The sequence below is a fragment of the Xenopus tropicalis genome, chromosome 2 (genome assembly GCF_000004195.4).
Source record: "Xenopus tropicalis strain Nigerian chromosome 2, UCB_Xtro_10.0, whole genome shotgun sequence".
Classification (NCBI taxonomy): Eukaryota; Metazoa; Chordata; class Amphibia; order Anura; family Pipidae; genus Xenopus; species Xenopus tropicalis.
In genome coordinates, this window is record NC_030678.2 from 47,676,740 (window position 1) to 47,700,482 (window position 23,743).

Here is a 23,743-nt window from a genome sequence, read left to right on the forward strand (position 1 = left end):
GAATAAGCATTTCTGCCTTTTATACAATCACAACACAGATGCATTAATACCCTGGAATTTGGTTGCCTAAAAGACAGACACAGGCCAGATAACAGGACCACACGCACACAGCCACAGTTCATTATACAGTGGTGCTTGAAAGTTTGTGAACCCTTTAAAAATGTCTACATTTTTATATGAATGTGACCTAAAACATCATTTGATGTTCAAATGCCCTAAAAGTAGACTAAACAAATAAACCAAATTATTATTTTTGGACATTTATTTTAAAAAAAGAATACAATAACATAACATATCTGTGCATGGCAAAAGTAAGTGCTCTCAGTATTCGGTGTGACCCCCTTGTGCTGCAATAACTGCAACTAAAGGTTTGTGGTAACTGTTGATTAATCCTGCACATCGACATTGAGGAATTTTAGCCCATTCCTGCATACAGAACAGCTTCAGCTTGTTATATCAATGATGGCAAGCCATCCAGGCCCAGCAAAACAGGCCCAAACAAGAACTCCCTTCACCATGTTTTACAAATGGGATAAGATTCTTGCTAGAATGCAAATGTAATGCTCCTCATTTAAGACAAAAAGTTTCATCCATTCACAAAACATTCTTCCAGTATCCTTCTGGTTTGTCAACATGATCTTTAGAAAACTGTAGACAGTCAGCAATATTTTTGGGGAAGAGCAGTGGCTTTTTTCTTGCTGCCCTGCCATACATGCCATTGGTGTTCAGTGTTGTCCTGATGGTGGACTCATGAACATCAACATTCGCCAATGTGAGACAGGCCTTCAGTTGCTTAGAAGTTACCCTGGGTTCCTTTGTAACCTCTCTGACATTTAGACACCTTGCAGCTGGAGATACCTTTGATCTCCGTTCTTTAAATAAAACAGGGTCTCTCATTCACACCTGATTGTCATCCCACTGACTGAAAACATCGTACTTAAAATTTATTGGGTATTTTTTTTTTTGCAATAAATACATGACCAAATATGATTTATTATATTTAATATATTTGGTTTCATTTGTATAACTAGGTTTTCTTCATCTTCTTTTAGTACTTGTGTGAAAATCAGACTATTTTTAGATCACCCTCATATAAAAATATAGAACATTTTAAAGATTTCACAAATGTTCGAGAACCATTGTATGCCTACAGTAACTTTGAACCCTGACTAGCAGCAGTCTCATTGGCTGGCTTCTCATTGCGGTGCTCAAGAAACTGGGTAACAATTAGCTGTACATCACTCACAGAACAAATTCCAATTCCACCCTTTCTTTGTGTAGGTAAATGTTAAATAATATTAAATATTAAATATGTAGTTCATATGCAACCCATCCTTTCAGTTTGATTATTTATAAAAAACCTACTCACTCAATAGGGCCAGAATGCTCTTCATACACTACAACAGCGCCACCTAGAAGTCATGCAGATGGATATGCCATGTGCATAATCCAATCAAGGCATAAAATATCACCCTCAGTAGGATGGGCAGTCCAACACAGCCAGATTTATTTATTATGTAACCATATACATGTCTATTCACTTCCAACAAATACTGTAAAGCATTTCAGGAGGAAGAACAGTAGAGTTCTAACGCAAAACTACAACTTACACCATCCTCCAGGGTCAGTGACCCCTGAAAACTGATTGATGCAGCAGGCTAGAAATAGGAATGCAAATTATTAAAAAAGAAATAATGAAGACCAAATGAAAAGCTGCTTAGAACGGGTACATCTGTAACATAGTGGAAGTTAATTTTACGGTGACGAATCAGGCATGATTGCAAGTGGTAGCTATAAGGGCCATGGCACACTAGTAGTATCAGTGTTCAGAACTCCATAGCTATTTCTCAGCTTTCCAGCCATCATGAATGTCTGGTTGCTGCTACAGGAAGTGATCCACAGACATTAGAGCTTCCATTAGCGATGCTTCATAATCACTTCATGAGCGGAACCATAGGATGCATTTTGTATGTAACTGGGAAATGACCTAGAGAAATCCATGGAGTGTTGATTGACACTACTTTTAACAGCAAACCAACTGCCTGAGACCAACTTTTTGAGTTCCTGACTTGGTGGCAAGTTTTGGTTGAATAAAAACAAGATTTACTACCAAATAAAGCCTCCTGTAAGATGATAGTGTGCATAGAGGCTACCTAATAGCCAATCTTAGCCAAACTGCAACTGATATTTAGATAATATTTTATAATGTTTTGCTCTAGCAGAAAGGAACAGAGTTTTTAATATGTTACCTTTAAGCAGTGCTTAGTCAAGTACACTTTATATTTTATTTAGCAGAAACATAGGCCAGAACAAAGAGGAAGTAAACTTTGACAAGGACTATGTAAATATAAATATATATGAATATCAGTTTTCAAGTCCTGTTCATCATTCAGTGTCATTTGTCTAAAATGAATATAATTGGTGATTATTTCAAGTCTGCCTTGGCAAGTGCTATGTTGCTGTATTTATGTAATAACACAAATATATAAAAATAAAACTGGGGAGGCAGATTTCACTTTCTTTCCCTACTGATGGCCACAGGAGAGAAATCAATGTCTAAGTGGCCTGCTGAGTTTTGTAATTGTTTTCCACTGTCTGCTAAACATTTCAAATTAAAGTAATAAAGAAAGATACAAGGGAGTCAGCGTAAAACCTACTTTTATAACTTGCAGCGCACATCTTAGGAACCATGAACATAAAGCCAACTTGCTATTGAGTGGATAGAGTTGATGAGCAGTTAACTCCTTCACAACAACATTTTAAACAAGCTAAACAAACTTAAGTTTACTTTAATTAAGTCAAAGCTGTCTAACTTGAAATACCAAATATCAATAAGTGTTTCAGAGTGTTTTATGGTCCAGGGGCATTACATCTGTGCCTAGAAGCCAGTGCAGTGTGAATCAGAATAGATTAATAATTATCAGCTCCTCTAAAAAAAATCTAACCTGGCTTTAATATTTTTGGCAACCCCTAAGTTTCTCTGCAGCAGCACACTGAGTATGGGCAGTGTCGCTAACACTCAAAAGATGGCTTAACGAGATCAGATAGTTCACATAGTTTATACATGTGAGTGTCCAGATGGGTCGGTATGAGTGTTTGTATATACAGTATGTGCACTGGGGTTTGTTTGAAGAGGTTGAACTTGATGGACTTTAGTATTTTTTCAACCCAACTTAACTATAGAACTATGTATGTAACTATGAAGATGGGGAGCTGCTTTAGGGCTGCTAAACCCCCATGCTGGTGGCTGCAGTTTAGAAAACCCCTAGTGGATGTAGCTATAAGAAATTGATTCTGTTTAAATGGGGAGGGAAAGGTACAATCACTGAGAAGAGCCAATGTTAGCCAGCCCCCTAGTGATTCCAGATTAATTAATGTAATTATTTACCCGATACCCCGGTCCAGTGCTCCAGTTAGCAGAAAACTGCACCAGCCCTGGGTACCTGCGAGCGAGTGATCCTCTTCCTCCAGTCTTCCTTTTTTGCAATCCCAGGGCCGACACATGCACAGTAGAGTGAAAGGGCCATTTTTTTGTTATTTGGCTTTTCACTATACTGCACATGTGCAAGCGGTGCAAAGATAGAAGCAGGAAGAGAATCATACATTTGCAGGTACCTTGAGCTGGGGCAGATTTCTGCCAGCCTGGGGTGATTACAAATCACTGGGGGGGGGTGCCTAACATTTTGGAACCCCCTTGTGATTGTAATTTTCCTTTAACTCATGTGGCTTCTTAAATGTTTTCAGCTGAATAAAGGATAAAATGTTCTTTTTATAGGCAAGGTTATTTTTCTATTTTCGATGCCTGGATAGGCCAGAACGCCATGCTAATCTGAACATTGCTAACACACTCTCAAGCAAAACACAGGGTATAGCCTACAATGGTACATTTTAATAAGCAACTTGCAGTTGTGTATTTAATAAAAGGTACAAAGTTTGCAACTAGTCTAATTACCTAAAGCAACCAGTCAGCAGGAATAATGTATAAGTTGCCCATTTTAAAGCAGAAATCTGAACCTGACCAATGTAAAGGTGGCCATACATGTAAAGGTCCACTTGTTTGGTGAGGTTGTTGGAAAGAGGAAACCTGCCAGCAAGACAAAGGGAAATTCACTGGGAGGTGCAAATGTGCTAGGCATCCCCCAGTAAAAAAAAAAGTAAAATTTGCAACTTTAAAAGTTACAATCCTGATCTTTACAGTGCATGTGTGTGTCTAGGACACCCAAAGAGGATCTCTGGACCAGCAGTGAGCATCAGTAATAGCACCCTGGCTGGTAAGAGGTGCACATCTATACCCTGTTTCGCCTCTATGCTATAGGCATAGAGTTGGGGCAGACTGTTACTTTAACTTTCCACTCGGAACTTTAGTTGTCACTGCACTCTTCACCCACCTAATTTTGTAGCCAGTGCATGGGTATCAGCCCCCCTCCCCTTATTGGCACATAAACAAGATTTTGGGCAGGATGCAAAGCTTGTCTTAACAGTGTCCACAAAATGGTACCTGCCTGCTTGCTGTGACTGTGAATTCCAAGGCTGAAGGAAACAAGATTATAATAATTTATATTTATAGTTTATTTTACTAAACACTTCCCCAGCCTTGCCTCCTAAGCCTTCAGGAATTATGCAGTTCTTTCTAACCTATTTCACAAAGACTGAGCTGCCAATGGAAGGTACACAAGTTTCCTGAGAATACCACTTTGGCCATGGTGTTTTAGGAGCTATGGCACTGGAGAAGGGCATGCTGTTTGTGAGAAAGGCACATATTTGTAAGTCCAAAACCATGATAAGCATTAACATAACACTTTTAGAAACATACAGTACATAAATTGCCCATTATGATCTAGGTAACATTACAATATACTTGTCCATTTGTGATCATACCTGAATATATCGCAGGGCACTCCTTAATACACTGAGGTTGGAGGTCTTTTTGTCATCTACATTAGGGATGTTTCTCTTTAGTGTCTCAAAGCATTCTTTTAGGTGTGCTCGTCTGTGGAAACAGGGAAAGGGTACATTTACCTTCTCACAGTGAGAAAATTGTAGACCGGTGCTTCATTATTTAGTTTCTGTTATAAATTGCTTAGCTAGTTTCCCCAGAAACATAATTTGCAGAAGTTACACATACAGACAATTGTTAGTGATTGTGACATGCATAACAGGCATACGTATACTAATCACAGACAGGTTGACAGAGCCAAGTGTAGGTATTAGCTACACTGTGCAAAGCAATGCAATTTAAATAAAGAAAAAAAAAAAAAAAAAAGGAAACACTGCTTGAAGCATCCACACTTAGATGAGGAGAACAAAATGCACTTTAAAGGGGTGGTTCAACTTTTAGTATGCTACAGAATGCCCTATTCCTAGCAACTTTGCAATTGGTGTTCATTATTGATTTTTTTTATAGTTTTTGCCTCTCTTTTCTTCTTTCTTCCAACTAAAAAAAAAATATTGCTCTGTAAGGCTACAATTTTATTATTATGGTTACTTTTTCTATATCTTTCTATGCAGGCCCTCTGCTAATCCTATCCCTCTCTCTTGTTTAAACCACTGCTTGGTTGCTAGGGTAAATATGACCCTAGCAACCAGATAGCTGCTAAAATACCAAATGGAGAGCTGCTAAACAAAAAGCTAAATAACTGAAAACCCATAAAAAAATGAAAAATGAAGACCAATTGCAAACTGTCTCAGAATACATATATTAAGTTTAGTTTAAAGGTGAACTACCCCTTTAAGGACCAAGTGCTTTGGTTACATGGTGTAACATTAATGGGCCTATAAAACAACATAGTACAAATTTGCTACAGTCCAGCAACCAAGCAGCAATTAGTTTTAAAGGGGTTGTTTACCTTCACGTTGTGAACAACCCTTTTAATCCAAATGCATTTCTAGCAGGGACCATGTGATGTTCCAAGGAGATGCCCACTGCTGATATCTATTTAATGTACGGCACTGGTCACAAGCAACATGTCTAACAGTGTGGGAGGATAGACTTTCACTTTGCTGTAGCCTTGCACTAATCCTTTATTTTTTAGCTGGTCCACCTCCTTAGAATATTTACTACAAATAATGTTTTGGTTGCTATGAAGTGAATGAGTTGACTGCGCAAATTCATACCATGTTACTAGTAAAGCCCAACAGCATTTGTAACCTACCTCTGATGTGGTGAGATACCAATGCTTTTCTCACTAATGAAGAAAAACATTGATATTCCACTGGGATATTACTAAAGTCAAACCTGCAACCCACCAGCAGGAACAACTCCCAGCACCATATTGAAGCCTTCGGCCACCCATGGCATTCTGGGAGATGTTGTATAAATGCTATATGGCTACAGAGTGGCCATAAGAGAGTCATAGGCAAGCCTATTCAATGTAGAAAACGCATCCCAGGTTCTACTGGCAGAGCAGGGTTTTTGTAATAAACAAGAGGCCAGTCCATTAGTAGACATGGAGTTCAGCAACACTGCACAGCAATTAATTATAAGCGCCCTGCAGCATTTAATGGATTTAAACTCCAGCAAAAGAAGAGCTTAGGTCAATGTTACATGCATTTCTGCATGCAATTGGTGGATAGAGGTCACTTAAAAGTAGGCAGAAAGATATGCTGAAATCGAATAGGAAGCTTAAACCAGAGGCTGAATAAAACAGGGCCTGGCTTAAATACACACCTGTTCTTCTCCAGTTTATTATGGACTTCCCGGGTGCCTGCCCTGCACGCAAAAAGAAAAAAAACAAAAAACAAAAAAAAAAACAAAAAAAATTTAGGACTTTATGAAATCTGAATTTGATGATTTATATAATGCTAACAGAGCTGTATATATGTCCATAAGGACCAGAAGCAGTCTTCTCTATATAATCTAAACTACTTCACCTGATAAAAAAAGGAACCTTTTCCTTACCAACAAATATGAGTTAAAAGAAAATATAGATAAAATATGTTGCAACTATATTACTTTGTTTTATGTGACATTCATAAATATTAAAATTTCAAAGAAAAATATTAGAAATCTATGATCTGTCCAGCTGGCTGGTCTCTCACAGTAGAGGATGGTATGGATTCATGCAGCTTAGCTACCATCAAGTACAAGGCATGGTTTAATTATCACAAAGGAAAAGGAAATCATTTTTAAAAATCATAATTATTTGCTTAAAACGGAGTCTATAGGAGACAGTTTTCCCATAATTCTGGACTTTCTGGATAATAGGTTTCCAGATAACAGATCCCATACCTGTATCAACACGGTATAGTTGGCAAACTGTCTATTTTGTTTACCTTTCTGTAAAAAAGCTAACAGGGCCCCCACCCAAAAAGTCTTCAGTGCATGCAATGGGTTGCACCCTCAGCAAATCTGGTGGTTTCCTATCCATTCTCAATACATCCAGACCCTTTCCCTTTGTAGGCAGTGCTAATTTGGAAGCAAAGGGGCCACCGGGTTTTTTCCCGGTGCCCTGCTGACCCAGTCCGACACTGAAGGCATGTTTGCAATTAAGCTGTAGCGAAAATACCAAAACTTGGCTTTTTTTCTGTCATAGGCTAAATACAAGGAACAACTACTGCAACATCAACCAGGTTTACATCACTGAGTTTTCCGAAAAGACTGATTTAAAATAACATCATGTTCAGTTCCACTTTTTACTGCCCCAAGGTAGTTTGCGTTGTCAGTACAAGAAAATAAATGATAACAACCCTGCCAAGGCATTTAACCTGAGGGCTACACAAATAGGACACAAGTAATATTTTGTTATTGGATAACTTAAAGTAGAGCTAAAGCCTTAAAAACCTTGTTCTTACGAGTCTAATTTAACTGGGAGCTCTGATGCACCCTCAAGACCCAGTCTTGCCCAAAGGAACAGAAATCTTTCACAGGTGCAGATAGGATTGTGCACTTCTGGGAAATGTCTATTACCAAGGACAAGGCTGGGGCAAGGCTTCAAAGTGTATGGTATATTTTTTCCCCCCAACCAGCTACTCTTTCACCTAATCTGGGTGGAAAAATTTGCTGCCGAAAAACACTGACAATATAGTTAGAAATGCTATATTTTATGCACTGAACTTATTGCAGTAGCTCAGAAGTTCAGCAGCCCCATAACAGTAATGGCCTGTTTAGAGTTGTCTAATGCAAAATTTCACTGGAAATCATCATATCATTAGTACAAAATGAGGTTGAAATGTTGCTAAAGGGCTCATTAGTAATCAATTCTGATGAATGTGAATTTTAGAAAGTAAATATATTGTGAGAAGGTCCCTAGCTAAGATAACTGAAAGAAGCAAAGAGCATGTGCAGTGATTTAGCAGAAAAGACGACTGGGAGTTACTGGGGCATCTTAGTCTCAGAGATTCACTTCTAAGGCTAGTGCCGCACAGGGTTGATTCTCGGCCTGTGATTAAATGCAGGCCAAGAATCCACCCCTATGCTTGATAGTTGTGGCTGCACCTGGAGGCATTGTATTGTATTGGCTAAACAGAATTTGGCACTTAACTGCTTGCTCGTGAAGTTTCGAAACAAACTTTGCTTAGTGTCGCTGCGCCCAGGCCAATACAATGGCTCCAGATGCAGCCACAACTATCAGATTTTTTAAGCATAGGGGTGGATTCTTGGCCTGCATTTATCGACAGGCCGAGAATCCGCCCTGTGTGGCACTAGTTAGAAGTGAAGTGCTTGGCTTTATTATTATAGGATTTAGCAGCCAGGAAAGTTCTAGACATTTCGCATTTTCTCCCTTTAAAAACTGGAGGAAACAATGCTCACCGACATGGATGGACATGGAGTCAAGTATATATTCTTTGGTTAAAACATGAGATACATATAAATATACTTATGAGCAACTTATGGTTTTATTTCTATGACAGAACAGTCAGAACACCTCTGGACTCTCTGGAATTTACTTAATATTTTTTATAGTTACACAGAACTTAGATTTGGTTCCCTGAAAAAATGTATTCAGCGCTAACAAATGCTATTTCTCTGATGACATATAATGCAATATAGCTGCACTTACCCACTGCCACAAGTGTTAATTTGTCCCTGTCAAACGACCTTACACAATGTACTATCGATATCTTGCTACCAGTGCTGGAAATAAAGTCCCCTTGCTGCTAGGTAACTCTAACGTGAAGTATGAGGTTTGGGGGCCCTAGAAATACCCTCTCTGCTTTCTTTTCTCCCTGAGCTCCTATAATCAGGTCAAATATTATGTAGGTTGAAGAGATCAGATATTGTGTTGCGGTATCTCACAAAGAAGTCCTTACCCTCCAGGCCTCCGCCGCTGCTCATTGGGCCTTCCATCATCTGTTATTGGAAGTCTGAGGGCACCCAGGGGTTGAGGATGAGGCGGTTGTGGAGTCTGTAGAGCTGTAGGCTGAGGCTGTATAGGCTGCTGTTGTTGCTGTTGCATAAGGGGATGATGTGCAATGGCCAGTACAGGAGCTTGGTAATGGTGTAATGGCTTGGGGCTTCCCATGCTCAGAGGGGTGGTTTTGATTTCAGGGAGCACTGTGCCCGGTGGCCGCTGAATTACAGGTGGTAGGGACACTTCCTTGTTGAGGACAGGAGGGCTAACAACAGGCGCATGACGCTGTACAACAGGAGGTGACACTGATGTTTGGACTACTGGCTGAGGAGTGCTGGTTACTACAGGTAGGGGGATGACAGTTACAGGGGCAGATGGGGGAAGTGGTGGTGGAGGTGGTGGTGCAGGTGCTGGGGGGGATACAGGATCAGGCGGGAGCTGGTTTATATGCTCTTCATTTCTTGATACACTTTTATTGTCTTCCTCTTCATCTTCTTCCTCCTCCTCTTCTTCCTCTTGTTCCACCAAAATCTTATCATTTTCCTCTGCAATAAACCAAAAAATAGCATGAAATAATAGGCAGTGTTCTGCATACCATTTGCTATTCTTTTAACGTATTAACACACCGACTATTCCACTCAGTAATAAGCTCCTTTTGTATTGTGCAGGCAGTGCAAACCTGCAGGGAAAACCTTGAATTCAGTAATTCCACACAAGGCCTATATATTGCTTATGCTGACTACAGATAATATTACATTTATATTTATTCTTTTCTATTTATTGTTTATATTTAATATAGGCTTGCACTTATAACATCTTTCAAATTTAGGAAATATTACCTGGTGGCGTTTCAGAGCTTTAAACCATAAATATTTTTTGCTTGTTTTTGCTATTAAAGCACAAGACAAATATCACCAAGTTATCTGAAGATTTACTTCCTCCTTTTTCCTTACACGACTTTGGAATAAAAAGTGACGCGTATGCCTTCCCACCAGTGATTCACTTTATTGCCAGTGGGAAGGCTTAGTCGCCCGCAGTAGCCGAGATTAACCGCAGGCAACTATCTCCTCATGGGCGGTGGCCCTAAGGGTCTCAAATCTGTAGAACAAATGTTAAATGCCAAGCTCTTTATGTAACTTGGTACAATAGGCAATACGCTTGCATATACCCCAGGCTGGTGCAGTTTTCTCCAACAGAAGCACTGGCCAAGGTATCGGGTAACATGTGGCACCCCACAGTGATTTAGACTTTCCTTCTCCTTTAACAAATAAATAAAAGGCTGCTTTCAGTACTGGAGGAGTGTGGCCTTTTTCCTTACATCGCAGTGCTGGATTGGCATGCACCAGACTCATTTGGTTTCCTACCTTGTCTAACAGAAGAGCGATAGAAAGGGGGCGAGGCAAGCCAGAGCGAATTATTTTTCTCTGTTTGCACCCCACCAATGGAAAGCTCCAGGCGCAGGCCAAGGAAAGGCTGATGGCAGTGTAGGGGCTGATTCCACAGGCCAAGAATCAACCTCCAAGCAAGCAAGATTCAATGCAAGGTTTTCCATTCTGTGAGCACACACAGACCAGGGGCTTCAGATACGCCAGCCCTGCTGCACTATATAAATAGCCTGTCACTAAAAATGAAACTGCTCGAGTTCAAAAGCCAGTTCATCAGCATTTTCATGCATTGAAAATTGAGATCTCCAAAACACAAAAGCAAGTACAAATATGTATGAAAATAAAACTTTGCACAGGGATCTACCTCTAAAACACGTTGCTGCTTTCAATATGCGATGATCGAGAAATATGGAAACTTTTACATGGCTTTCGTTTTTGCACGCTTTACTACTCTAATAGTCTAATCAATCTTAACATGTATAACAGTTGCTCAAAAAAAAAATCATGACATTCCATTGTATGCTATAGCAAGCCCAGCTTTTTGATGGCTAAATGTGTATATTGCAATTAATAGCACAGATGTATATATTTACAGACAAAACTACATTGAGTAAACACAATTTACAAGTGTGGCAGCCCTTTTTTGAAAACCCCTCATCCAGAAAGCTCTGAATTAAGGTAAATTCATCTTCCATGGAGTCCATTTTAAGCAAATAATTTTAGTTTTTAAAATGATTTACTTTTTCTTTGTAATAATAAAACAGAACCTAGAGGTGGGCCAAGCCGGCCAGGCGCCCCTGAGCAACCCGGCTGGCACTTTTCCCCCAACACGCACTTGGTGGGGGGTGAGCACAGCGCATAAAGCGCAAGGTGTTGGCAACAGAGGTACCTGCCTAGCACTGTTGCGCCCTAGGAAGGTGCCTCTTCTGCGTACCCCTAGGGTATGGTAATCCAAATTATAGAAAGACCCCGGGTCCAAAGCATTCTGGATAATAGGTCCGATACCTGTAACTGATATACAATCAGCCTTTCCTGTTGCTTATGATACAGGTATACAGGGTTACAAAGGCAAGAACAATAACCAGTTTTAATTTATGGGTCTGCACCAGCACAATACTGCTGTCCACCCACCATATTCATGTCTCTGCTCTGCAAACACTTGGAACACCCTTGGCTGGGATAAATAGGTGTGAATATGACTTACAGAGAAGAAAAACTGGCTAATTATAGTTCAACAAGAGATAATGCCCCAAGGTACAGTTTTGATCCTAGAAAAATGACCAATGGGAAAGGCTAGTTAGGAGGGAAGTACACATGTGAAGCTCACGCTCACTATAGGTTAGTGCACACTTACAACACTGGTTGTCACACCTTCATAATCCAACTGTTTCATTACAGATCAGAGTTGCTAAAAGGGTAATGACAATGCACTGTTTTTGTTTTAATCAAAGTAAACTATATTATTTTTATACAGCTCCTTCTTCCTTATTGCGCTGTTATGGTTCTGTTATAGTAAACAGAAACTGTGCCTCTACTCTCCTGCAGCCCTGGCATGCAGCTCCCTGCCAGTCACACAAAACCGGATAACTCTCATGTGCCAGTCTAGTGATTCACAGTCACATTAACAGTTTCAGTGAAGAACAAGACACACATTCTTTCTGAGTTTTTAAGGGGAAGTGACTCTATTAAAGCGGTGTTTCTCAAACTGTAGGTTGGTCCTACAGGGAGTTAGAGCAATAGCTGGGCAGGCCAGTTAGGGAAGACTATGAAGAATGACTGAGCTAAGTTAAAATATGTAGTGAATACATTTGTATTTATCAAGGGCAGCAACACAGTGCAAAACGTAATTACTGGCAGCAAATTACGTTTTTTTTTACCCACAATTAAACATTTTCACCCAGAATACCAGTGTAAAAGCAGGCGTTTGCTAAGCTGCATCAGTTGCCTCTTATACGCATTGCAGCAGAGACACATGCACTAACAAGTGTGTGCATTTTGTAAAGAGCGCACAACTTGTGGCAAACATTTTGTAAGTGGGGATGGAGTAGTTGCAGCATACAATGTTAATTACATTATTAGTGGTCAATTTGCTTGGGACAATCCAGCAGTAGCTATTGATGATCAATGATGCACTGAAACAGTGCCTTACAAATGTATTCAGATCTTTGACCACAGCTCTTCTTTTACTCAATAACAAATTCTGCGTGGCAGTTCTATTCTGTAACATATTTAATTTTACAATCTAAGGGGGAAAAAAACTGTAATGTGCTTCCAACCCCGTCGCTTTAAAGAGGCAATATACACCCTTGTTCAACATGAGTGCAACAAACAGGGCTTGTGGTGACCATGGTTTTTGGCTATTGTTTTAATTGCAAACAAAATCTATGGTTTTTGTTATTTCTTGAGGCAAATAGGAGGATAGCAGCTACTCCATGTTTGGTTCTTGTAAACTGGATCGTCAGATTGACAGCGCACAGATAATCCCCCTACATAATGCACTCCTGCTAATAAAACAAACAACAAAGGATGAAGGGATGGGAATGTTAATCTAATAATCTACCTAGCGAGGTAAAACAAGGAGTAACTTTAATATCCCTGTTTGCTGTTTTGCTAAAAAAAAAACAAAAACAAAACCCTAGATTTTTCATTAATAAAACAATAAGCACAAGCCTTGCACTCATGTTTAACAAGGGAGTATACTGTCCCTTTTAGCTTGTCACACAAGGCTAGCTTGCTAAAGCCACCTGTGACACCTCCTTTTGATGCTACTGAAAACTGGCTCTCACCACTGGTACAGGTAGTTTTTATTGTTATTTATTTTACCTGAAAACATACATTTAAGCATTTTAGGGTTGAGAAATGATTGTAACCATTGTTAATGTCAATGGGAGGTGTCATGAACCCTTTGGGGGGTTTCTCCATCTAAGGAAATATCTCTGTGAAAAAAAAAATGGCTCTGTGTAAAATTGGTTAAACAGGACTATTTTGTATAGCCTTGTATTGCAGCAGTAACAGCTTTGTACGTGTGGGGCGAGTATATACAGGTATAGGACCCGTTATCCAGAATGCTCGGGACCAAGGGTATTCCGGATAAGGGATCCTTCCGTAATTTGGATCTTCATACCTTAAATCTACTAAAAAAAAAATCAATAAAACATTAAACCCAATAGGATTATTTTGCATCCAGTAAGGATTAATTATATCTTAGTTGGGATCCAATACAAAGCACTGTTTTTTTTTTACAGAGAAAAAGGAAATCAATTTTAAAAATCTAATTTATTTGATTCAATTGGAGTCTATCGGAGACAGGCTTTCCGTAATTCGGAGTTTTTTGGATATCGGGTTTCCGGATAAGGGATCCCTTACCTGTTCCAGCTTTGCACAGTGTTCAGGACCAATTTTGGTCTATTCTTGCAGCCCGATTTTCTCCAGGTTGTTTAGTTAATTCAGATAATGCTTATGCTCCTTAATTTCCAAACAGTGCCAGGACTCAAAAGCTGAGCCCAGGGCAACTGAGTTTTTCTTCTAAAAATGCAAAATGTTTGTCTTGTTTCTGCAATCAGTATCCTGCTGAAAGTCCCAAGCATCCATAGCAGGATTGTATTTGTGTCTTTCATTCTTCCTAATATTGTAACAAGCTGCCCAGCACTAGCTGATAGAAAGCAGCCCTGGTAGCACCACCAGTTACAGTGAATATTTATGCAAACAGTTTATTTCAGAATTCTTATTTTAACTTAAAAATAATTATTCTGCACTTTGAAATAAATATATGACTCAGAACAAACTATCTGCAGTGGATTTGTTATTTTTTTTTACCCTAAGGACATGCAGATGGATTGCTAGTCACTTGGCAGCGGACGTCTAGGATATTAAAACACACCTCTAACATTGCATCAATAGTTCCTACCACACTAGATAAAACACATGGGCTAGGATGTATAATCTGGATGTCACAATTTGAGGCAGTGCAAGAGTTAAGGGCACGTGGTGACCTAGAAAGGTAAAAGCCGGCGTGTGGCATGAAACCCAACTCAGTGCAGCAGAAGTACAGGTTGTATGGGGATACGTCACTCATAATTGCTCTGACCCAGATGGATAAATCCGAATTGGTTAAGGATGCAAGAGTACCTGCTGAGCATCTCCCAGGAGCCCTCCCCTCTGTCCCGTTTTTATCAGGCCACGCCTCCCCTTTTCACGCTTAACTAGGGCACAGGGAAATGAAGAGAGGCCTGGGGGAGGGGGGATTAGCTGTTCTCAAACAGGCACGTGGATACCCAAACACTTAGAACTGAAACATTTAAAGAACTATATAATTCTGCCTATTAAGCTAAGCAAACACTCTGCGCCAGTGTGGAAAGTCACATTCTGTGCACAATGCAGTTTTTTATCTACACATTGCCATGTCTTGCAGTATATATCTGTGTCCTTGTGTAAAAGGGCATATAAACCCCAAAAATTATGTCATGAAAACTTACTCATCATGCTTCTCTGGACACTTTAGCAATTTACATTCATTTACTTTTTTTAGCTTTTTTTAATATTTGCATTTTTAGACTGCTAATAGCATTCTTTTGGCTCAACAAAGAGTAAGAAACCCAAGGGTTAGCTGAATACAGTAGGTGCATAGACAGTTAAGGCAGCCCTACAGGGCCAAATGGGCTGAGCACATACGAGGAGCCACAGAAGTTATGGCTAGGGTTGCCTCCTGGCTGGTAAAGATGATGTTTCATGCCAATGTAATTAACAGGGAAGAAATATAAATATAGGAAGACTGGTATTTTTCTTTAGAAAAGGTGGCAAGCCAAGTTATGGCCACCTTTGTATTGTCTGGATTGTTTAATTAAGGTGGCCACACACGTGGCGATCTGACAATGTTTCCACGAAACATCGTCAGATCCGCCACACACCGTCAGGGCTGAAACAGCAGATAAGGAGGTAAAAACAATAGGATTTCTACCTCCTTCTGCCGATTCAGCCCTGACGGCAGATTTTGGTCAGGCGCCTTCTATGATCAAAATTTTTTAACCGGTCCGATTGGCGAGTCGACCAATATCAGCAGCTTCCTGCGATATCGGCCGACTCGCCAACATGCCATACACGCACCGAATATCGTACGAAACGAGGTTTTGTACGATAGTATCGGTGCGTGTATGGTCAGCTTAAGCAGGAGGATTGGAACTGCAGCTGGGGCTTCTTTTCACTTCCTCATCTGCCGACACACTATGAACTGGCTAATATAAATGGCAGCTGAAATGTTCATTTCTGCTGATCCTCAACTGACTGATATCCATAGTACGTAAACTTTGGTCAGCATCAGCAAACCATAATACACATACAGATAATCACACAAAAAGAGCCGTTAAGCCAAGCCTGCTATTGCAATCTGAAACTGCTAATCTCGTAAACTACATTTTAAAGAAAATTCATGTAAATTGCAAAAGCACTGAAAAGGACCGCTCTGAGTGGCAATACACAGGCTGATTTCAGCTGCCGATATGGGTCCTTTAGACCAGTTTGCCAGCTTATCTGCCCGGTTATGGGCACCAATGATGGGCTTTCCCGACCAACATCTGGCAGATTTTGATCAGGCAGGTTTGATTTTTACATCGGATCAGGAACCGCATCGGCTCGTTGATGTGGTTCCCTAACCGATAGTGACTATGCCTGCCATTTTAATTTGATATGGCCCACCCGTAGGTTGGCATATAGGGAGAATATCTGGTTGCTTGGTGACCTTACAATGTAAGATCCAAATTATGGGGAACTGCCACTGGTAGGAAAAGATCTGTCACCATCTGTCCTGCCTGCCATTGGCTGTACCAGTTCAGGACATATAAAGCCAATTCTAGCCTAATCACATATAACCTAAAGAGTGCTGATATTCACGCCACATTACTCAAAAGAATGGGTGTGACATAACGAAGCAACACAGGATTTAAAAAAAAAAAAAAAATTAACCAGTAACCAAAGCCCAACACAAGGGTAAACTGATGATTAACAGACATTACAAACACATATGATGCCACCAGAAATCAATGTGTTGCTGCTGATGCCATAGGACTTGCCCTGTTTGACCTTCCTAGCACAAGTGCCAAGGCTTTACCTCCAGGGGAAGAAGACGCATTTGTCCTGAAAAACTCGCTTGACAAGGTCTTTGCTGTAACTAAACATAAAATTTACCTTGCACCCATCTATCAGGAATGATTCAGTACACTATTACAACAGCAGCATTCACAAATCTCAGAGAAGGGAGACTGGAAGATACAAGAGGCCATACATGCCCAGATTTCTTTGACAATCAATACAGTTTGTTTTTTTAACTATACTTCCTGACCACCTGGGCTTGTATGCCAGGTTTTTTTTGCACTCAATTCCCACACTGGTAAAGATGGAGAGATTAGTTTCAATTTCACAATTTTATAATGACCCACTCCAATGGCAAATACACACGGGGGAAATGTATTAAATGGCATTTGTTTGTTACTTGTCTAGTAACCCAGAATCCGCAGGCAGCATCAACTGGTCAGCTGTTTGAAAACAAACATCTAATTTGTTGGTATGGGTTACTAGATATAGGTGAATACACTAGAACTCCAATTTAAAGTTTTTCAGGGGACCATAAAAAAATAGAGCAACATGCAGGAAAACTTAAAACCAGGGGATGTTAAACTGATGTTTCACTGTATATTTTTTATAACCTGCATGTGTCAAAATGTGAATTATGCCTTGATAAGGCCTGAGACATGGGTTGTTTTAATTGCTGCTGTAAAAAACAGTGGCAGTCACTATTTGCTTCTCGCTAATTTCTATAGAGATATATAGGAAATAGACTTATTAAGGCAGACACGGTAGTCAAAGGCAGACCACCTAAGCAAAATAATTTTCCATTATTCTCTGGCCTCTTCTATATATTGTAAGGAGTCCTCTTTGCTGTATACAGGTCTAAAGAGAGGTTTGGGCTAGATAAACACAGGGACAATTTAAGAGCCCTCCTCTTAGCTGCTAATCATAAAGGTGTCTTTTTACATGATTAAATTGGCGATCTCTGGCATTTCCTCTATTTACATTTTATCACATTTATTAGCACTTACCTGAATGAGGGTCAAGAATACATTCCCTTTTCCTCATTGTCAGCAAAGTGTTTAATGAACTGTCTCCTTTTTCAAGCACTTCCCCCTTTTCCCAAGGTGATCATTTGTCTGTTACCCAAAATAAGTTAAATGTCACTGTTTCTTATGAGCCTTCATCTTTGAAGGCAGTTTGGTAGTAAACCCATAGAAAGCAATCAGCTGGGATACCAGCCTAACCTACTTTGACATCTGTCAGTTTCAGCCAGAGCGTTTACTATGTTAGAGGTCACATTGTGGTGTCAAGTCTCCCAGCTGACCTTAGCCCTAGGCATATACCAGCATTAGCACCTTTGCAATAACTGCCTCCTTTCCTCAACCCTATGAGCAGAAAATGGATCCCAAAATAATTTCAGTGGAGGTAATGAATGCCACCTCTTTTTCTCACCCAATTCCGCAAAAAAGGAAATGTCACATATTGAATATAAATATGCTCATTTGTCTACCTGTAAAATAAACATTTAAGATTTACTATGAAAATATAGATCTCCAAAAAGAAACGTCCCATGTAGCTTTAGTGATATTATAATCCCAATGAAAATACAGCCTTTATATATTTTCTCGCTGATGGAGAAATCTCCTTTTTAGCCTCACTTCTTGTGTGCAATGACAAGACTGTAATCTGTGTGCACATGGAATAGAGTTCAGCCAGTAAATGCATATCCAAGTTTTCTGACCAAAAATCTGCCCCTTGTACACAGACAGGTAGATTACAGTCCTGCAAGTGCACACATATTAAGTGGCAGGAGGCTGAATCGGACATACTGCATGTACAGGTATGGGACCCTTTATCCAGAATCCTCGGGACCTGGGATTTTCCGGACAAGGGTTTTTTCTGTAATTCAGATCTCCTACCTTAAGTCTGCTAAAAAGTATTTAAACAGTAATTAAACCCAATAGGATTGTTTTGTCTCCAATAAAGATCAATTAAATCATAGTTGGGATCAAGTACATGGTAGTGTTTTATTATTACAGAAAAAAAGGAAAACAATTTTTAAAAATGTGAATTATTTGATTAAAATGGAGTCTATGGGAGATGATCTTTTCATAATTCAAAACTTTCTGGATAATGTGTTTCCGGATAAGGGGTCCGATACCTGTACAACGTTCAGTTACCTGGGACTGTGTGTCTCGACACGACAAGAAGGGTAATGTAATTTGCTCAAGGTCTAGAAAGCTATATGAAACACTTGTTTGTTACTATAGATGAGTAGATCTGAAGCAAATATTACTTTTATGAGGTGCAGCACTCATCTTCCAATCACTGAAACAAAAAGCTGAATTTGAGCAATGAGTCCATGAAATTGTCCTATGTGACAAAGAACTGCTAAGAATCTTATCTGCTTAGTGTAGCAGTAGAATGACATGACCGGAGTCACGAAAACTAAAGAGTATTTTATCAGTTACTGTACCATCAGACAAACTGCCATCAGAAGCTGCCATGATCACAGCAAAAAATAAGCATATAATAAGGAAAATCTGTACTTGAATCCTATTCTTTCCAATCAATGCAGCAATTCATACTAAGAGATTACAGGGTGTGCAGCACTAAGCAGCAGAAAGAGGTGATCACTCAGATTTCTTCACTCAATATGAGCAGGAAGCTGGTAGGATTGCCCTATACTGTCTGCCCTTCCCCCATCCCTATGTACTCAGGAGGGCTCTCCCAAGACCCAGACACAGCATCCATAAAGGACAGAAGGGGAAATAAAAATCTCCTCCCACTTTTACACTCCACCCCCCAGCACATCTGTGCAAGAAAAAAAAAGGGGGGGGGGCAGCACGGACAGCATGATTAAGCATTGTCTGGAAGGTGAAAATATACACCAGAACAAAACCCCCTCCCCTGCATGCAGCAATGCGTCTGCATGATAAAAGTATTATGCCGGCATAGAATAAAATGTAATACAGGCAGCGCTCTCCTGCGGGGGACCTCGCACACGGGATTAGCAAGCACATGCTCAGAATGTGTTGTGTTACGCTGTCAACACAAGTTCACGCTGCCTGTCCTGATGACACACAGAGGATGAGCGTGAGATAATGATCAGGCAGGTTTCTGTGTGCCTAAGTGGAACACATGAAAGATCCCCTGGCATGTGCCCAGCAAATATGTGACTGTTACTAAAGCATAGACAGGCTGCGCTAATAAATGTGTACTGCACTTATATCACTGCAAAATCACACCTCACCTTATCTATTGTATTAGGGGGCACCTATTGCTAAAAGATTATTTTCCCTTCTCAACAACACCAACAGTGATTGTACTATAATATATGTTTAAATCTCACCACCAAGTGGGTACCTACCCCCAGTGTGGGCAGCCATACATAGCTCAATATGGGCATTACATGAAATATAGGTGACACAGAGTTGCATATTAAGCATCATTCGGATTCCATCTCATGCGTATGTGTAAATTAACCAAGTGCCCTGGTACACTTGTCCTGTGTGCCCCAGGTTGGCCATCTGCCCTTTGAGTAGGCACCCCATGTGGGCCACCAAAATACTTGGTGGGGAGGTGCACCTTTGAACTTATAGTACAGTTTTCCCCATCTGGAGTGCAGCCCTCAGCTGCAATAAAGGAAACCATTTTAGGAATTGTTGCCCTTGAAGTTACCTTAAGTAAACCCTTGCTAAAATACATTATTAGACCAATTAGATTAATTATAAACAGAAAACCTATTTTATAGAAAGGCACTATTTCAAAATTGAGGCATTATACAAGTAACCTGCCCAACCCAGAGTGAACATATATGAGCCAAAATCAGAGCAGAACAATGGGGAAAATCTGGTACATACTGACCCCAACAAGGAGTAAAATGTTAAGGTAAAATGACAGTGGGAGAGTCAATATGTTTGGCACCTCCTGGTGATTCTAATTATTATCATGGGTATCCTGATTGCTTGCACTGCTACAACTCCTTGCACTTTCATTTTTAATTTGTCCATTACTGCCTTTTCGATCAATGGTAATCAATAGACACTTTTACAGGGGCATAGGGATCATGCCATGTATATTAATATATTACAGATGACAAAGGGGCGGAGCCAAAAGTGACATTAGCAAGTTGAAACTTCCTGGTATTTTCCCCAGCCAGCTTTAGTGTGATAACCAGTAGTACAATGTGAGACAATAATCACATGTATGCAGTATGCCACAGTTTTAGTGTTGTGTATTTGTTTATCTTTCAAATATATGTAACCTACAATATTCTGTGTAGCACTGAATAAAGGAGGATGGTGTCATTAAAGTAAAATACTCATTGCTGCTGCCCCTGGAATAACAAATAGCCATATTCTCCCAGGCATAGCTGAAAAGGCACAAAGGCCAGACAGAGAATTAGCAGCTTGTGCTCCAGTCAGCACTGCAGGGTGTAAATGAACGTAACGCTGCACATCACAGGCAAATGAATGCACTATAAAGAATGTAGGTAGAAAACAAACCAGCCCCCATGTGGGAAATACAAAGCTTGGTGTGTAGCTGCGCTAGCCGCCCCATGGCCTCCCTCTACAGGTGCAGCTGCTCTCTCCAGGTGTCAGTACAGACTCTATGCTGGGAATCAGAAACCCCATGGAAAGGATATGTTACACATTATATCAAGCCTTTCCTCCCTAGTGCCTAGCCATTAGCCAATGCTCTAGCCTGCAATGTAATGGTGTTATTTGGGCATGGGCAAACTACAGATGCCATAGGCACCTCACACACAAACCACTAGACTCTGTCCTAAAATGGGCGGCTCTGCCAAAATGCCCACCTCCTTACTCAGAGAATAACTGCATATTACTAAAGGCCACAGAGAATAACCAGGCCATTATTAACGTGACATTAAAGGCAAAGTGAAGGGTTAGTGCTTAGAAGCGCAGCCTCCCCGGGGTGGGAGTATTTGCAGCGCTATGGCGGGGGCAGGAGGTGCGCCGAGAGGTACGTACATCTGTAACCTGCGGCTCCCCCGCCTATGAGATTGTTTTTTCCTCTTCCCAGCAGGGTGTGAACGCCATGGGTCATGCTATGTGCGTGCAGTCCCTCCTCGCCACTCCCCCCGCCGCCCTGTCTGCCTCTCTGTCCCGCTCAGCCCCCCCCCTCTCTCTATGCGGGAGTGTCCTCACTGCACGTGGGGGGAGGGGCGGCGCCTGACACGTCACCTTCACACAGTAACCCGAGGGCTGCCAGCCTTCTAAAACCGAAGCCCCACTCCCAGGCAATAGAACCAGCAGGGAAATCACCAATTCGTATTAGTATAGCCCACACAAAAAGAATAATAGCGGTAACATGTAATCTGGACGCAAGAATACGCGAGAAGCTCCTGAAGTGTGAGCGCTGCTGGCGCTGAAGAGGTTAAGGGGCGGCGCTGCGGGAAGTCATATGACAGGCCATGTCAGGGTATTAGCAAAGGCTGCTGCTGGAGGATTGCCACCGCCCTGATACTGGACAAGCTAAGACTCAGACCCAAAGGGGGAAATTTATTCCCCAAGCCGGTCAGCCACAGAGATTTTGTGAAACAGCTCACATACCGAGCGTTAACGCTGCATAATCCTGGGCAATAACGCGCAGTCATGTTTTAGTCCCTCAAACTGAACAGCTTACACACTCAGCACCAATAGTATCTCAAAATGCACAGTGACACCCCAGATACTGCCGAATACAACCCCTAAGCATCTTCTAGCAGTAGGAGTCTACTGGAGGATGATGGGAGGTGTAGTTTAGCAGCAGCTGGAGTGTGACGGATAAACCATAATGATGCTTCTTAAAGAACACTTCCATGATCATAAAATGCTCCCACCTTGTACCGATCTCCCCTGCCAGCCCGGCTACAGCCCATCATTTTGCCCCAGGGCCCCCAAAAAGCTTCCTTACCACGTGTTCTCTGCTGTTGCTGCTGGGATTGCCATTCCAGGAACAGGGCTGCTTGCAACAGTGTCTCCAGGCTCATTTCTCAGCAGCTTCCACAGTGATCCCCTAAAATCTTCCGCTTTAATTGTATCTCCCCCCAGTCCGTCAAAATAAAAAGATCCAGAAGCGGAGGATGGCTGCGCGGATCTCCTCACCCTCCCTGTGTCGGGGGAAATATGACTGAATAAATGAAATGCAATGGAAAAAAAATCCAACCCAGGTTCCCCCCCACGGATCCTCCAGACAAGAAAAGGGTTGCAACAAGATGGCGATGAGTAACAGAAACACAACAAGAAAAAAGGGACTCACAGAGCCCTCAGCTACTCTCGGGCAGAGGGAAAAGCCGGAGTGCGGACGCACTGGCCCTGGCGTGTGACTCACAGGGAGGAGGAGGAGGAGGAGGATGTGGGGCTTTTGCTTTCTGCTCACTAGCAGGAATCACACCCTGCTCTGCTGCGCAGGAACCTGAAGGGGACGGACTGACTAAGCAGCCAAAAGGCTGCCAGTGCCATAAGAACAGCTATTGATTTCTGTGGAACTTGTGATTTTGCGTTGTGACATGGAGACACCTTAAAGGTGGCCATACACTGGCAGATTTAAGCTGCAGATTTAAGTCCTTTAGACTAATTTGACAGCTTATCTACCCATGTATGGGGTCCCCCCCCCCAATATCTGGCTGAAAAGTGGCCAGGTGCCGATCAGGCAGGTTTGATTTTCCTGTTGGATTGGGTACCGCATCTGCTCACTATTGTGGTTTTCGCTCTGATGGTGCCTATGTGCGTCATTGTAATCCGCCCAATATCACCCACCTTGGGTGGGCATATCGGGATAAGATCTTAACATGTATGGCCACCTTATTAAATAGGGAACAGTCACCTCAATCTAGATTTCCCACTAAATCCTACATATTTATGGCAGAAAAAAAACAGTTGGATTCAATTCCAGGTAGGAGACTGTCTGCAAGGAATTTGTGGGTATTCCAGTCTCCAAATGCAGGCAAGTTAATTGGCTTCAGATAAACTCAACCATAGTAAGCCTGTTATAGGGACC

General features: G+C 41.2%; 1 protein-coding gene across 3 annotated transcripts in view; it reads right to left on the reverse strand.

Annotated features, from left to right (window-relative positions):
* The window catches only part of mnt (MAX network transcriptional repressor), a 42,983-nt gene extending 19,878 nt beyond the window's left edge, over nucleotides 1-23,105 (reverse strand). The window contains exons 1-5 of one of the 3 annotated variants that reach the window (XM_012956552.3): nucleotides 23,003-23,105; nucleotides 22,658-22,853; nucleotides 9,250-9,835; nucleotides 6,668-6,709; nucleotides 4,879-4,990 (exon numbers count right to left, since the gene is read on the reverse strand). In XM_012956552.3, the coding sequence (XP_012812006.1) occupies nucleotides 4,879-4,990; nucleotides 6,668-6,709; nucleotides 9,250-9,835; nucleotides 22,658-22,733 (816 nt within the window). In that variant the 5' untranslated portion in view covers nucleotides 22,734-22,853; nucleotides 23,003-23,105. Of the gene's footprint in view, nucleotides 1-4,878; nucleotides 4,991-6,667; nucleotides 6,710-9,249; nucleotides 9,836-22,657 lie in introns of all 3 variants that reach the window. The other 2 variants (XM_031895742.1, NM_001142022.1) reach the window with 2 other exon arrangements.
* Nucleotides 23,106-23,743: the final 638 nt, after the last annotated feature.